This window comes from Phalacrocorax carbo, chromosome 2 (genome assembly GCF_963921805.1).
Source record: "Phalacrocorax carbo chromosome 2, bPhaCar2.1, whole genome shotgun sequence".
Classification (NCBI taxonomy): domain Eukaryota; kingdom Metazoa; phylum Chordata; class Aves; order Suliformes; family Phalacrocoracidae; genus Phalacrocorax; species Phalacrocorax carbo.
This window is the reverse complement of record NC_087514.1, coordinates 114,716,805-114,733,445: the sequence shown is the minus strand read 5'-3', so window position 1 is coordinate 114,733,445 and position 16,641 is coordinate 114,716,805. Positions and strand designations below refer to the sequence as shown.

Sequence of the window (16,641 nt, the reverse complement as noted above, 5' to 3'; positions counted from 1 at the left end):
ATTTGCGTTCATCAGGCAGGATAAACTGTAGGATAGATACAGCTTCAAACTTAGATACAAAAAAATCAGAATACAGTTATGGAATTGGAATTAGCATGTACTATTACATCCTTTCTTCATTCTGTTTATTCCTCACATTGCAAACAGATGACTTTTTTCTCCAGCTAGCCAGTTTAGTTAATTACTATTAGCTTTCTGAGATGAAATGTAATTTTTTTCATGATAATACATCTGATTATTGAAATATTAAGACTAGTTGAAACTGAAATTTTGTAATGGAATTACTGAGTTTTGTACTTTGTTATTTTCAAAATCAGCTTATTTTTATAAACAGAAATTTATTTATTTGCTAAGGTAATTAATTTCTTTTTTTACTTTTAATATCATAATATAATTTTTTTTTGTAATTTGGTAAAACTGGTTAAAAAACCACAACAAGAAAATAACACAATAGAGGCAGATAAAGGAGGAAATGAGGGGATTCATTTTATATACCTTATGTCCTTAGTTCTGTCTGGCATTAATTGGCTTTAACTTTTGGTCAGCTCTGAATTGGTCAGGCCGTTGGACAAGATGGTCATTGTTGGGCCCTTCCAGCTGAACTTGTCTAACTACAGAAATATAGGATAGGGCGCAACTGGGGAAAATAAGCTAGAGATGATACAGCATCAAAAAATGAACAGGAGTTAACAACATCATGCTTGCACAATCAAAGGAGGATATTACTGGGTAATATAAACAGGATCATGGTTTACAAGTGATGATTTTGTTTGATTCAGCGTAGGCAGACGTGAGGCCTTGCACTCTGCATTTAAAAAAGTCCAAACAAGGTCATTGAGTATGACCCTTTTGTGAAGGGACTGGGCATATGATTTCTTTGATCACCTCCAATCCAAGCAAGGTCATTTCTAGCCTTGAATACATTTTCTGTTCACGGTAACCATGGATCTTGTAACAAAGTTGTCTCTTGCTACAGGAAAATCAAAGGGCTGTATACGTTGTTCTTGGAATCATTATATTTGCGAAGAAATGATCACATTAAAGCAAATGGTACTATTAATTTAGGCTTTCTTTTAGGCTAGCTGTCTTGTGAAATAAAAAAGCCTTCCTGTGCAGCCTAAAGTTAAAGCTTACGTTTCATGCCATGTTGCTAGCTAACTTTTATGGCTTTTCTTTTTTTGAAGGGCCAGAACTAAAGTAGTATATTCCATGTACAGTCGAAAACCTGCAAAAGAAGTAAAAAGAGAATTGATAAAACTAGGAGTGAATTACTACATTCTGGAAGAGTCATTGTGTGTAAGCAGAAAAAAGTGAGTAATCTGTTCTCTTTCTCACAAGAATGATATGCCACTCAAATATGTAGTCTAAGATTCATATCAAATAGTAGTTTTGAAATGTTGATCTGTGCTCTATTCAAAGTGTCCAAAATACATTTTTGTCCAATGTCTCCAGATACTAATAAATATAATTAACTCTACCCACACTAGCAACCTTGTGGTCTTTGTGTGCACCTGAAAAAGTGTTGTATTTTTAAACTTCACTGTAGAATACAGAAGAGATTCACAAAGGAAACAAGTCATTCTTCTGTGATGGCAAGAACAGATGTGTGTGTATACTGAAAGCCTAATATGAATAAAAGGCGCAGAGTAAAAAATAGTTTGAGCACCAAAATATTATAACCATTGCTGGTAGCTGAAAATTTTGTCACATCTAAACTGTCTGTAAGAAAGCTATGCCTTCCCCCCCCCCCCCCCCCCCCTTCTTGCACTTCAGAACATGATTCTTTTGGATTTTCAATTTAATTTTCTTTGCATTTGGAATAAAATAAAATTAATCTGTTCTATTATCTTTGACAAAATGAGGAAATTTTCAGTAATTATAACTTCGGGATAACTGTACAGGGAATTGATGTTGGTTATGTGCCTTCATAAAAATGCAAGGAGTTATTACTTCTTGTTGCAAGGAGCTATTACTTTTTGTTGGTTTGTTTCTTTGTTTTTGTTTTTTTTTTTAAATCTAAAAAAAGATTACTTATTACCTGAGTTTTCTTTAGAACTGTTAGGAGTGTGAACATCACCCTCCATTTTATAGGAAGTTTTAAGGGTCCCTAGTAATGTATATTGTATAATTGCTGTTGTTTTATGAGCATCCTCCTCCAAATTAATTATTATGTAACCACAAAAGCAGACAAATTTTATGCATTCTAAGTACTATTTTGTGAATTACTACTATATTTATTGACTTTTGTAATCTGATAAGAATTTCTAGTATGAAGACAAACAAAAAAAGATAGAAGGCACAACCAGGTATTCATGGGGAGGCTATAAATCTGAGTTCAGCAAACTGTATGGTTTTTGATGGCACTTCTTCATTTCTCTTTTCATATTCATATGTTTTCTAGGCCTGGCTGCAGTATGCCTGAAATTTGGGATGTCGAAGATCCTGCTAATAGTGGCAAAACTCCTTTATGTACCCTTATGAGCAAGGATTCCAGGCCATATTTCATCACAGTATTTGAAAATAGCAATTACAGAGTCTTGAAGATTCCAAAGGAGTAACATTTCAATGCAAAGAACCATCAATCTTTCAACTTTTTAAACTAGTAACTATAAGAATTCTAAATCAGAAATACCTTTTCTACTAGACTTAAAATGGAAAAATAGGTATTTTATTTTTTACCATTTTAAGTGAATTCTGATTATAGAAATATCTTAAACCGAACAGTTTGGATTTCTATTTCAGGGTCAGTCCCTTGAGATTTGCTATGCAAATGATTATATGTTTGCACACTTCATTTAACACTGATCCAAAAAGAGTTAAAAGTAGCTATGGAAAGTAACTCCATTCTCAAAACCAATGATATTGTGAAATGGGACTGTCAGAATGTCTTAGCAAAGCAAGTTTGTTTAAAGCTTTGGTGCTAGCAGCTAGGAACAAAGGAATGGTGCTATAGCATCTGGCATCACATTTCTCATGTCACTTTCATTACCCATCTCTCTTCTGGACAGGGTGATACTAGAAATTCTCTTAAAAGTCACGTAGTTTCACTAGTCATGTCAGAGAAATACATTTTTTTTCTTTGAGAGGATTAAGAACATTCATCAGTTTGGATCACTTAACACATGCTTTTAAGCTTGCTTTTGAAATGGAAAAGTTTGTAGGCAGACTTGAAACTTCATTATTTAGGTGCATGTTCTTGGAATCTTACTGATGTTAAAAAAGATGACTAATAAGAGTACTATTTGCAGTGAGCAATAGTTTAGCTTCTCAGTGTCCAAGGATTTTTAGCATTCTTATGCATTCAGAATAAGCTGGCATAATATACAGGAAATTTTTAAGGGAAAATGCTTTATTCAGGAAAAATCTGTCATAGCCTTAGAACGATACTAAAATAAATCCTTCACTGCCTTAACTAGACCTTCAGCGCCTAACTTGGTAAGAAATTACTTTCAAAATTTATGCCCTATTTTCTTTCCCCACGCATTAGATCCTGCCTGGATTTTATCATCAGCATTAAAGGAAAAAAGAAATTTAACCCAATTGTGATATGGGTGTAGTCAGTTGTGTGGGTATAATTGCTCCAAAAGTATTAGACTGGTTCTGCAGTTCTGTCATCTCAGTGTCACACCAACATTATCAGTTATAAAGAATTTAGAGAATTTGCTTTCCAAGATACCCCGTGCAAGGACACCCTTTAGTCATTTAACTGACTTGATAGAATGTTTGTATGTTTATTGCCATTGGGAAGTATCACAGTAATTGTGATTCTACAGTATAAGACTTCTAAAATCTAATGTTTCTCTGTATATCATTCATATTTTGGCTTTGTTTTGGCTTGTTTTTTTGTTCAGACATCAGTCTATTGGTATGACTGGTCTTTTTAGCTCTAATAGCATCTAGCAATGCTAGATGCTATGGGAATAGCGTCCATCATGCCTATAAGTATCAGTTAAATGGGATTCTCTGATGGAGTAGTAGTGTAACAACTGATCAGTATTCTAAGACTTCTTATTTTTTTAAAATCTGTTTTATTGAAAGGGTGAGGGAGAATGGCTGAAAATGCATTAGCTTTTTAACTTTTACAGAATAGATTTTGGAAAAATTTCTATAAGGAAACTATCACAAAAAGGGCTTTTGGGAAGTCACTTTTTAAAATGTTAAATGAATTCAAGGAAGCAGGAAAAAAAATCTTTATATAAACATTGTGACTAGTGTTACAGCACAAAAGGTACTGTATTTTTATGAAGTTTATGCCAACTGTTGACATGTACTTATGTGGTTAAATAAAAAAGAAAAAGATGGAAATTGTTCTCTTGTTTCTGATGGATGTTACATTTCTGCTCTTATGTCTATTAAACTGAAGTTTAATAAGTTGCCACAGCAGATATGATTGAAGCTGAACCCTCAACTAAACAGTGCAAGGAAGTGGTTCAGATCATTAAATCAAACTCACGCACCTCTTTCCAGCCTCCTTTTTATTTGGAGTATCAGTGCAGGAATATGTGAAAAGACAGTGAGAAAATGTCAAATATCTATTTACTCGCAAGGTGAACTTGGAAGGGAATTCAAAATTATTCTCTTTTTGTTCTAAGTTTCTAAACTCAATCAAGAGTGAAGCCCAAATACTGGTAGAATGAAGAAACATTTGACAGTTAAGGTTCAAAGATGTACTTTAGTAAAAATGTTCCCCATGTGATGAGGAGGCTGTTGTTACTGAGTACATGGCCAGACCCTGTCTGTAAATTTTCAGCTTCACCTGAGGGAAGTGATAATGTCCCTTTGAACTGATCTTAAACCCAAATAAGTATTGTCATCTAATGTTAAGATGATAAAATCTAGTAATGGAAAACTATAAAGTAAAAAATGTTATATAAGATTGCAGGGAAGAAGCATGGGACTTGATTAATTGGGTGTACCCTGTTATGAATTTCTTGTCATCTCAGTAATTTGCTCTCAATTCCAAAGGAATGAATTTGGGTTTAAATAATACAACACTTTACATGTAGGAGCACCATGTTAATGTTACGCTTATCACTGCAGCTTGAGCTGGAAAACAGAAGTTTGAGATCTCTTAGCTCTCACTGAAGTTGTGTTTTCCTTTTGCAAGATCCTAATCAACAAATCTATAACTCAAGTAAGTTCATTTTTTAAATATGCTCTGGCCTTGATGTACTTCAGGCACAGGACTAGAATACTTCAGTACCTGAAAACAGTCTCTGTTAGGTTCTAGTAATATTGGATCATATAGATTTATCTCTTGCAATCTGAAATATTGCTAGCTTTGAATACAGTAAACTTCATTACAAAAGGTACAACTACAATTTGGTACCAAACTTCTGATAGTTGTGCAAACTGTAATACTTACTATGGAGATCAAATGAAGCACCTTTGTGAAACAAAGATGCTAATTCCTATTCAGTACTGCCTTGCACTTTGTCATTTCATCTACTATTTTAAAAAGAGGTTTTGCTTTTGCCTTTTTTTTTTGCAATTCAGCTTAAACTGTGAAACTAAATCACTCAGTATCTCTTGGATTTTTTTGATTATGATATCGAGTTCCATAATGTAGGACTCACTCCAAGATAGGTAAAGAAAATGCCTTCAGCAGCAGCAGATATGTAGGGAAGAATATAAACACAGCATTGTCAGAAATCAGTATTGTTGAAAGGAATTACAAAATTATAATTATGGCTTGGGACCTGTGTTTTGAGATTGCGTTGTTGTGTAGTTTTATAGACTCACAGAATCATTTAGGTTGGAAAAGACCTTTAAGATCATCAAGTCCAACAGTATAACACTGTTATAACAACCTATAAATGCTGTTGTTTCACCTAAGTTATGTAATGTGAAGGACTGCAGTAAAACAACATGATATTCTTAAACTCGAAAGAATAAGGTGCCTCTGAGTCATATTGGCAGCCGGACAAAGGAATCAAAATCCTAACTGATAGTGGCGCTTTTCTGCGTAAGCTTTATTGTACTATGAGGAAAGAGCAGGATGGTGGATGTGGTGTGGAAGGAAGACTTTGCTGCTTGAATATTAATAGGAGTTTAAATGTTAGGTAATAATTATATTTTGAGTGAAATCAAAGCTGGGGACATAAAATGGCGTGCAGAGCTTCGAAATCTGAGAGCTGGTCGGCTGTGCATGAATTGCTTGGGGAGTGAAAGCTCTCAGTGCAATGATAAACAGATTCTCATCTGTAGCTATAAGACATAAGCACTTCTGTTTCAGTAGTCAAACATTATGATAAACTGTCCGTAGCAGAGCTTTAAGCTGATCTCTGAGGTTGGAGCAGACAAGTAGAAGGATTTACAGGGTTAGATAGAATTCCTTCTCAGCAGGTTGGCTTGTTTCTGATCTTGTGCTGTAATTCTCCGTTACGGACTGAATTCGTGCAGTGTATGAAATTTTCAATTATTTGAGTTGATTCATCATGTAGTAGTTCAACAGCTTTATTCCTGTTACAGCATGTATAGAACATTTATTGCCAATAGATCATGGAATGGATAACTGATATATATAGAGTGAACGAATAATACTGGTTTCATGTCTGGCCGAGAAGTCGAGCAGGCTAGCCCCATTTCAGCAGCCACCAGTGATATCATAAGATACCATACTGATGCTACCTGAGCATTTGCATGAATATCAGGTCAACTTCCCTGGGCTTTGGATCAGGCCTTACAGCTGCTCAGCTTAAACACCTCCCCAGCCATGTCAGAAGTGCACAGGAATTCATTTCTTGTAAAATTTCTCATTTTCCTGTTAGGTGAGAAGGTACCGAGTGATTATTGTGTAAAATGACTGCAAATGAGAAATCCCTGTGGCCAGCCTTCTACCCCGTCAAATTATCAGTGTTTAAATTAATTCTTGGGTGTAAGCAGCACTTGTTTTGCCTGTTTGCAGGAAGGATGAGATCTAGCTTTTAGCCTGAAGAATATGGAAATTCTTCTTGGATCTCAGCTAATACTGAGCCTGAAAGATGACAACTTCTAAAGGGAAAACTTCTGTCCTTTTGATGTTCATCTGGAAGGAAACAAGTCACTCAAGTTTGTTTTTTTTCAGGCTTGACCAAGCTTATTTTCAAAGCCAGTCCTCAAAATTCTTTCGTTACTAATTATCACTGTGTTCAGACACCTGAGCAGTATCATCTTTATGTTACCGAGCAACTGGTTGCTCAGCTTCTCTGACTACAAGTCCCTAGGGTGTCTTAGGATGCAGTTAGCAAACATTATTTGCAGGCAGTCAGTGTTTTGCTGTAGATACCTCTGCCTGAGTTCTGGAAAAAAAAATTCTAGCCTCTTTTGAATTTTTAGGATTAGTTAAACTACAAAAGCCAATACTTCAGCTTTTTTTTTTTCTTAGCTAAAGAAAGGTAGCAAAGGTTGAAAGTACCCCAGAGTAGGATGCCTCCTGTTTTTCCCTTAATTGGTGCTTGAATTACTGCATCTGCATTTGGAGAAGCTTATTTTTATGAGCAATGGAAGGTAAAATTAGAATCAAGCTTATTAGAGTAGAAATTCTCATATTCGTGAGGTATTTTAAAGGCTACTCAACTCAAAACACAGGTTATATGAAAGTGCTAGGAGTAGGTGTTTTCCTTAACCTTTGTATCCTTTGTTCTAGATCCTTGCTGGATTTAGCTGCAGCTTTCAGGCTACAGGCTGCTGCATGCAAGACCTTTGCTTTGATACTTTTTGGCCATTTTTGTGTTATTACATAACTTAAAAGGATGAAATATTTTGAGAAGGGAGAAATGGTAACAAGATGATCAAAAGTAAGTTGTATTCCATGACTTCTTTATCCAGTACTTTAATCTTAGAGTTTAGTACCCACAACGCTTAAATCAATCAAATGTTACTCAGCAAGTGGTGTTATCAGAATCTGTAACTAATTTTTAAACTAATGAGGTCTTGGCTATTGACTTGAATAGTTGCAGATTTGCTTCATCTATTAGGTTTTTGCCTGAGAAAAAAAGGGATTGTAAAGACGCCTTTGAATTAGGAGCCTGTGACATGTATTGCCTTCCTTTGAACCCTCAATGTGCAACTGAAGTGATAATTGAATTTAGAAAGAAACCTGTCAGCGCTGATGGTTTGTTTTGTAAAATTGTCCTTACACATGAGGAAGTAGAGAAGCAATAAAGTTCAAATTGAAATAAATTGAAAAGCGTAAATATTTGCAATGTCAAGGTGCAGCAGGATTGCCGAAAGGAAACATGGTTTCAATAAAGTCAGACTGTATTTGGAATGTGGTTTTTTCTGTTGGTTTTTTTTTTTCTCCTGTGTTCTGTTTCATCTTATGCTGTTTCACTTTGATGCTGGGAAATGGGATAAAACTGAACCGAATAGAATTGAGCAAAATTGAATAGCTGAAACTGAGAACGTGTTTGTCTCTTCCAAACGTGACCTGTTTTTTCTAAACCTTGTCAAAATGCTTGGTTTATGCCAATGAACTAGGTGATGGAAGCTGTTCATGTTAGCTGGCGTTCCTGTACCGGGGTAGTCTGTCAGCATTCTCCATTGCTCTGCAATTCATTTATTAATGAGTTAAAGAGAGTGTGGACTTATTACAAGGATAAACCTGGAGGACACATCATCATCAGGACCTCACAGAAAGGGTAACAAGGACAGCTAGAGGAAAAACCCACGTGAGTCATCTGTGTTTGTTTATATGGTCTGAAAATAACTTCCTTGGATACAAATTCCACTAGTAGCATATCTTAACTCATTTCTGTGGCACAGGTCCTCACCACAGTAAACTACCAAGCGCAAGCTACCTTGTGCTGTAATGACAGGAGCCAAAGTGGACATATCACAGCGTGTTGTCTTCTGTGTGGTCTTGAGCTAGTCACCTAGTAGGAGCTGGATTTATTTTTAGTGAGGACTAAGCATGTTGCTATTAACCTAATCAGTAAGTCCAGAAGTGTGTTTTACTGAGGAATTCATTCAAGCTACTATGAATCAGAATGACATCTGTGTTATGTCATAGTGGTGATTTGACCAAGTTTCCCAGACTTTGACTGCAATTTAGGAGACCTTTGGACAAATGTTGTATACTGTATTATGGTGTAATCCTTCGAAAGGAGTGTAATCTGATCTGCCTGATGTATGTAACCAAGCAGAAGAGCATAGAGGAGGCACGCTGGAGGTCAAATAGCTTTCTGCCATAGCTGCTGCATTCAAAATTCTCTTATTTATTGCTAATTTTGTAGAAGACTACTTAGAATTAGGATGCTTCTCAAGGTCGCAGCAGAAAAATCAGGGTTTATTGAGATTGTTAATCACTGGAAACATAATGAACGAACTTCAGCACAAAATAGGTGGAGGACTGGCTTTTCAAAAGTAATGCTTTTGTGTGCCTTCATTCCAAGGTATTCAGGCCTGGCCCAACTACCAGAAAGAAATATTGGCCGGGTCAGTCACTCAGAATTGGCTACTTAAAGCAAAACTTTAACCCCCAAATACTGTTTAAAGGAAGAGAGAAACTGATACCCTACCAGTAGTTTACTCCAGGCTATCTGTATAACATTAGTTAGAGTAAATCTTTCAAGTATTTCAAGAAATATATTTTTAGTCTTAAAAAGAATATCTGGTGCTCAGCGAGCGCTTTTTCAAGCTGCTCTTCTGCTTTGAATGTAGGACTAGAGCTTGCTAATTTTTTTTTTTGCTGCCACATGAAGAATTACACAATCCTGTTCTGAGGCTCCTCTTTTTTTTTTTTTCTTTCTAAGACTGATGCTAAAGCACATTGAGACAAGTCACTGAAGGAGAAACAGGAGGATGTTGTTCTGCTATGCTAAGTAGTTCAGTTAGACAGCTTTTGTGAAGAGCTGTGCTTAATGAACATGTAACCTATGCAATCACCCCTTCTGGTCTCAGAGTTTCTGAAACAGAAGATGACATGTCTGGGGTGTTTAAAACCACAAAATTTGAGTTATTTGTGGTTGGTGATGTTATTTCATGGCATTGTTTTTTGCCAGTTTAACTGCTTCATTTATCTTTGTACTGGTGTGCTTTCTGAATTGTTTCAAATCATTTAGACCCTCCTAGGCAGCACATGGGTATTGTCATCTTTGCTGTCAGTGCGGTGAGGCATAGGACCTTGGTGTTCCCTGTTACCTCACACTGTGTTTTCCCCCTTTTTTTCATTACCTTATTACCATTGCGCATCATCCAATGCCTTTGTGCTTTAAGTAACACGCCACTCTGCAGCTGAAGAGATTTAAACACCATCTGTGCAGAGCAACAACTACGATGGAAAGTTATCTGCTCTGTGCTCCCTTGTTTACATTTCACAAATAGATAACAACAGCGATGTACTTTTTGATGCTGTTGCCACTCTGTAAATGCCTGCGTTCCCTTCTGGAACTTGCTCCTGCAAATCTGTGACAAGCAAATACAGAAAATATACATGCAAGTTTTACTGAATACTTCACAAATCAAGGCAATTTCCTCTGATAAAGTGACCAAAAAGTCAAAAGAAGTTTTCTTACAATGTTACAGAATCACAGTGATCTGTTTGTGATGGGTCAGGTTACACTCAGTAAGAACCAAGGATGAGGGAAGCACACAATTTGGAAATGCAACTGAGGGTGGACAGTACAGACACTCTTAATCTGTTTCTGGTCTCTTGATACCCTTCTGTATTTTCTTCCTTACAGCACAGTGTGACTGCAGGCCGCCCTTCGCTATTGCCATCTGAGCTGATAACAGAGAATAATTGAGCAGTGAGACCATTTTAGGATAAAAGGCGAAGGAGCCAAAGTCTCTTGCTGGCTCACGCTTATTGAATTCACTGTATTTATTGTTTCAGCACAGTCAGTGGCAGATGTCCATTGCAGCCAATCCTTCTGAATGTTGCTTGTATTGCTGGAAGTAGACCCTGTAAATGAACTTCATTGATAGCTGCGAATCAGGCAGTCACACAGGAGTGATAAAGGTGGGTGGCAGTGAGCAGCAAGTAAATCCATCCAAAAGGCACACTCAGAGCTGAGAAGTTATGTACTACGCTGTGGGCTGTCACCATGGAGCATGCTGACCTGCATAGCTGATGTGCCATCATTCAATCAGATTTCATCTATAGCAGGTATCACTGCCAGGTCAGATGCCATTCAAGTGCCACTCCAGGGCCTTCAGGGGGGTAGCCCTTGGTTTTAGTCTGCTTACCCAGGAGCCCATTTTCCTCAGGCTTTGTTTTGCTAGTGCTTGGATTCAGTCTCATCACTGGATGAAACTTTGTTGTCATGTACTAACTCACATGTTTGATTTTGGAAGAATTTAGAGGACCATAAATTAAATTTTCCCTGAGGTAGAGATTTTCTACTTCCTCAGGATTACTGAAGCCTAAAACCCATAATTTGTACAAACTGTAATACCACCTCCTAGAACTATTGTCTGACAGGAAGATTGAAAGACTGAGGGGAAACACAGCGATCACATTCACTAAGAGAAAAACATTAATAAAGTATTTTTTCATTGAGTTTATAAAAGAAATTAAATTAAAAATAAAATGAATGGTGAACATTTGAAGGAAAAAAAGTTAATTTAACTCTGAGAGAATGGCTAATGCAAAATACAGCTTTGAGAATGTTAAATACAATCTTCTAAAAGCTTTCCCAGCTCAGTGATTTTAAAATTGTGGAAGGACTTAGTCTGGCTAAAGCTGTAATTCTACATATGTGGCAGACCAGCGTAAACTAGAGTGCCCCTGAAGAAGTCATTCTCCCCCCACCAGCTTACATGCTAGCAAGAACCTTCGCACAGTCAATGCAGTACACCATATCAGGAATTAGTCCAGATGAAACTCACCTGGCAAAATAAATTGGTTTTTATGTCAGCTGAGTACGTAATCATCTCATTCATCACATGCTACAGGAAACCTTGGAACAACTAAGGAGAAAAGGCATCATGGAGGAGGACACAGAGAGTCAATACCAGCTTTTTTCAGGGGTTGAGTCACCCTACACTGATTGAAAGTGGCTGTGATGCTGCACCTTCAGGAGGGTCCCTCTCTGTCAGTCCCTACCAAAAAACTTCAGAGCTCGTGCCTAAGTTCAATGAAATTTGATGGGGAGGTAGAGCTCTCAAAGATAATTCTTTACAGGCTTCGGTGAAACTGGTAGTTAGGAGGAGGAAGGCAGGAGAGATCAGCATTACCACCCCCACTGCAAAATCAGCAGAACCTAGCTGAGTACCTCTGCCCTAACCACAACCTTATTGTCTCTTGCCTGTGCAGATGTAGTGAGGATATAGGGAGAGGGGGGTTATTGTTGTAGAGGAAAGGGGAGGGGAAGCAAAGGAAAATAGGCTTCACTGTTCGTAGGACTACTAGTTTTTTCCTTTGGCAAGTGTTTGTATTTCAGAGCTTTTTCCCACACTCTGCACACAGGAGGAAGAGAGAGACCTTTCATTGGAAAGCATCAAGATGCCTACAAGGTACCCATAAGATGTAATGGTTGCACAAGCCTAAAATATCTGCCCCCTCCAGAAAAAAAAAAAGCCCTTCTGCTGCCTTATATCCACAGGCTGTGCTGGAGGAGTGGATACATCTCCCTGTCCCTTCCATGCCACCCACCATGCCTCAAGGGCTCAGAGGTGATTGCTGCAGCCTTTGCAGAGCACACCCCACCCCTTGCTGAACTGTGCTGAGTCAGCACAGATAGGATGAACACCTGCTGCAGGGAGGTCTAAGACAGTGACATTGTTTGAATGTTACTTGAAGAGCTGTGGAAACTCTGGCAAGTCATCATCTGGGCTGCAGGGACATCCTTCCAAGGGCACAGCAGAAAGCCAGAAGGGGCTGCAGGTCCTGCAATTGGTGGCTCTCTCCTGGGCTGGCTGAAGGTGAGGGGCAAGGGGGCAGGAGGAACGAGGAACTGGGAGGGGGGCTGCTGGAGGGCTGTGGGGGAGGGCTTGAGCCATGCATCAAGCCATAGACCTTGGTGCAGGATTGAAAGGCAAGCCGCAGAGCCGAGGGGTTTCTGTGGGTCCTGTGTGGTGCACAGGTTCAAGGGGACTGGGTTTGGGACAGTGAGGATGTGAAGTGTGGGGCTGTGTCTGCATTTGTGTCTCCATTTGACCTGGAGAGTGCCACGGCTCTGGGGGAGACAGTGATGCGTGTTTCTGTAATGTAGTGGGTTATTTCCTAAGAGGTGGTTGAGCCATATTATACCGCCTTTATTATCTGCCAATAGTTTAACTAAGTCAACCAAACTAAGGGGTGAACAAGGCTTCTCTAGCCTTGGGCTCCTTCACTGATGCAAGTGGAGTCTGCTCTAAGGATTGCTGAGCACTCACAGCTGCTCATAAAGCCGTTAGGTTTGGTTTGAAAATATAAATTTAAACCAGATGATGCAAAACTGCTCTTCTGTGTCCGTAGGACTGGGAGGATGGGCTTCCTTACAAGGGTGTCAGGGAGATAATTTCATGGATGCATCTGATATAAGCTCATGGTGCAGTCATGGGTACAAAATAAAAACCTAAGGCAGCGCATCTGAGAAGTGTGGAGTTAGGAAGGTGTGTGGCCATGAACTGAATGCTTGGGATAAGGTGAAATAATAAAAAATAATTAATCAGGGCGGTCTATGCTGTATACTATATAAACCATATATACTTTTTGGTAATAATTCTGTCCTATATTGTGTTACAGCCACATGCAGGAAAAAAGAGTAAATTAACCGCCACACGCAACCTTAATTTTGGCTTGCGCTGGTTTTGGAGTGACTAACTTTGACACATTTGTGGGTTTTCTGGTGTCTGGACATGCATACAATCACGTTTGTGTGCTGTCCAGTTAGAGGACACGTGTATCTGAATAGTGGGTCACTGCCAGATATAATGCTGGCTCAGGCTTTTCATCTATGGTACCCTCAAGTGCTTTCTCCTCAGAGTACCTCTTACCAATTATTTTGGAAAGCTTTGACCATTTGAAAGGCTGCCTGCTTTCTGGTACAAAGCTAACATCAGGGGTCCACAAGCAGCTTCATAAGCTGCTGTTGTTGCCAGAAGGCATGGTCTGCTGGATTTCCCTCTCCACTGACCTCTCCTGGGGCTAGCTGAGGTGTTCATGAATTCACACTGGGAACTGGGTATAGGAAATGGTCGAGATAATACTTACTGTGTTGCTGAGATTAAAACTAAGTTAAAGTGGTTTTGCAACATAAGCATAGGAGTGGGCACATGCAGCCAACAGCTGAGAGCTGAAGGTGAGGGAAAGAGGCACACTGGAAACCCTTAGCGAGCCCTCTAATAAACTTGCTGTATGTTACAAAGTCACACCCTAAAGCCTGAAGTGTTAGACTTGTTTGTGGTGAAAAGTGAGGTCTGGTTTTGATGTGGAAGTTGAGCATCTGTGAGACTAAGCAGTGCGGGGTTCTGAATGTGTCCTGGGTAGAGAACCAACTGCGGCTGAATACCCTCCTCCCACCAGCAGCGGAGAGGTCTCCTGTTGCAGAGAGAGAAATTCCCCATTAAAGCTGCAGAAATTTTCTTCCAACATTAAAAAAAAAAAAAGAACATTTTGTGACAGTTGTTCAATCTTATGTTCAGATTTTTTTTGATTAGGAGGAGAAAGGGAAGTGCATGACAAACATGATATATAAAGGTACATGATAAATATAGGTTACCACCTGAGCAGTCACCAGCTTTGCGTGTGCATACACAGGGGGGAGGGAAGCGTTTGACATGAGCTTGCTTTGTAGAGTGAAGCTATAATCATGCCTGAGATACCTTGTGTGCTGTAGAAAGTGTTGTTAGTTTTATTTAGCCTCCTCCCACACTCTTTTTCAGGTATGAGGAGAATATAACAATTGTACGATATGTTAAGGAAAACCTCAGAGTGCATAAATGGTTCAAAAGAGTGAGAACAATGGTATTCCATCTTGTCTGTTGCCAACAGTTAATGCTGACACAGCTCTGAAAATCCAGGAAGAAAAGTGAAGTGGTTGAGCTGTGCCAAATACAAGAGGAGCAAAGTTCTCTTCTTGAGTTTGCTCATCTTCATCTCGAACAGCCAGAGATTTGGAGAGAGTTCAGGATAAAATTACTAGGAACTATGAGGAAAAAGTCTTTTGATTCCAGTAGCTGGCTGTATTAGGCTTCTGTAGCAAGCACTGCTGTAGGTAGGTGCCACCTTTGTGACACAGAAGGACAGGTATTGGATCCAGACTGTCCTCACTGGCACTGGTCAGCAATGTCTATCCTAGGACAAGAGTGTTTTAACTAAATCCCAGAGCTGTAGGGTCTTAGCAGTTGTCGTCCCAGGCACTAAAGTGCTGAAAAAAAATGATGGATGCATTGAAAGTGACCCAGTACCCAGTAGCAGCCCACGCTGAGTGGGCCAGATCCAGTACCCTCCTGTTTTGTTGGTGGGACACACAGGGGCCTGAAGGAGCCTTACATATCCAGGACACTTGGCACCTAGAAATTCTGAATTACAGTGGTCTGGCTGAAAGAGAATGCAGATGCTGAGATCGGTTCGCTCTCTGGTAGCACAGTGCAGTAACTGCTAATCCATCGTGAATGAAGCTTAGCCCAAAGAGGAGTTTGGAAATGCTGAGTTGACTGAATGCTCATTGTCAGCTTCAAAGGGTAGTCAGTTGCGGTCTAAAATGGCTGGGGTTTGCTTTCAGTTTAATGTTTGATATGCTGTTATCTCTATAAATCATGCATGCTGGAGCTCTAGAAAATTGCGCTCAACTTTTATTGCTTTTTCGTATTCTCTGCATGTTTTTTCCTCAGGTAACTTCAGAAACTTAGCTTATTTCAGTGTGAAAGTCCCTATGTCAAAATACTGTCCTTTGTATGCTGTATCACTAAAGGAGATGCTAATATATAACCCAGAAAAGAATTCTCCCTTTAAATGGAAATGCAAAAATAATTGAATTTTTCTGTTCTGGAAATAGTCTACTTTGTTTTTCTTTTCATTTAGGCTCATTTTAAACCCCCTCTTTTCTCAAGCGCTGGCGTACAGCTAGGGGGTGTTTCAGAGGTAAGCCTGAAACCTGCAGCACTCTTGGTCCTTGGCATGATGTTGCAGCTTGTGTACAAATGAGATGGGGCGGTTAAAGGGTTGAGAGCGTATCGACTTTGCAGTCAGGGATTTAAAGATTGTAGCTGGCATAAAAGCAGAGGCACAAAGCTTTTATCTCAGTAGCTCAGATGACAAAAGTGAAGTAGCTGCAGCAGTGCTGGTCCTGAATGTTTAGGCAGATATGCCTCTGACTTGGGGTGATCTTGGGATCCTGCATGGTCAGATGAAAAGCCACCTTGCATGCACCTGCACAGCCTTATTTGCATCCCCGATATTGCACTGTCGATGTGCTGGAGAGCAGACAGACATCCATGCATGGCGAAGCTGTGCCGTGACCTCCTGCAGCCCAGAGCACGGCTGGGGACATTGTGGCTCTTGTTTGAATTGTGAGGGGGCTGGGAAGCACTGCCCTGACTCCTGCCTCCAGACATATATTTAAAAGGAGGTAAAGAAACAGTCTCGGAGCCCTGCAGCAAACCCAGTGCAGTGTGAAGTCTCGCAGCGATGTAATTAAAGAGGAATTCAAAGTGTAGTCAAAGGTTGCGCAATTTGCTTTCAGTAATACAGTAAAATAGAATTAAAAAGAGGCATATAAATAAAAAATACGT

General features: G+C 39.2%; 1 protein-coding gene across 2 annotated transcripts in view; it reads left to right on the top strand.

Annotated features, from left to right (window-relative positions):
• Positions 1 to 8,255, top strand: part of DPY19L1 (dpy-19 like C-mannosyltransferase 1) — a 53,333-nt gene extending 45,078 nt beyond the window's left edge. Inside the window, exons 22-24 of one of the 2 annotated variants that reach the window (XR_010371648.1) lie at positions 1,185 to 1,310; positions 2,402 to 5,134; positions 7,628 to 8,255. Coding sequence is in view for 1 of the 2 variants with exons in the window: in XM_064443930.1 (XP_064300000.1) it covers positions 1,185 to 1,310; positions 2,402 to 2,558 (283 nt within the window). In the remaining variant the exon portion in view is untranslated. Of the gene's footprint in view, positions 1 to 1,184; positions 1,311 to 2,401 lie in introns of both variants that reach the window. The other variant, XM_064443930.1, reaches the window with a different exon arrangement.
• Positions 8,256 to 16,641: the final 8,386 nt, after the last annotated feature.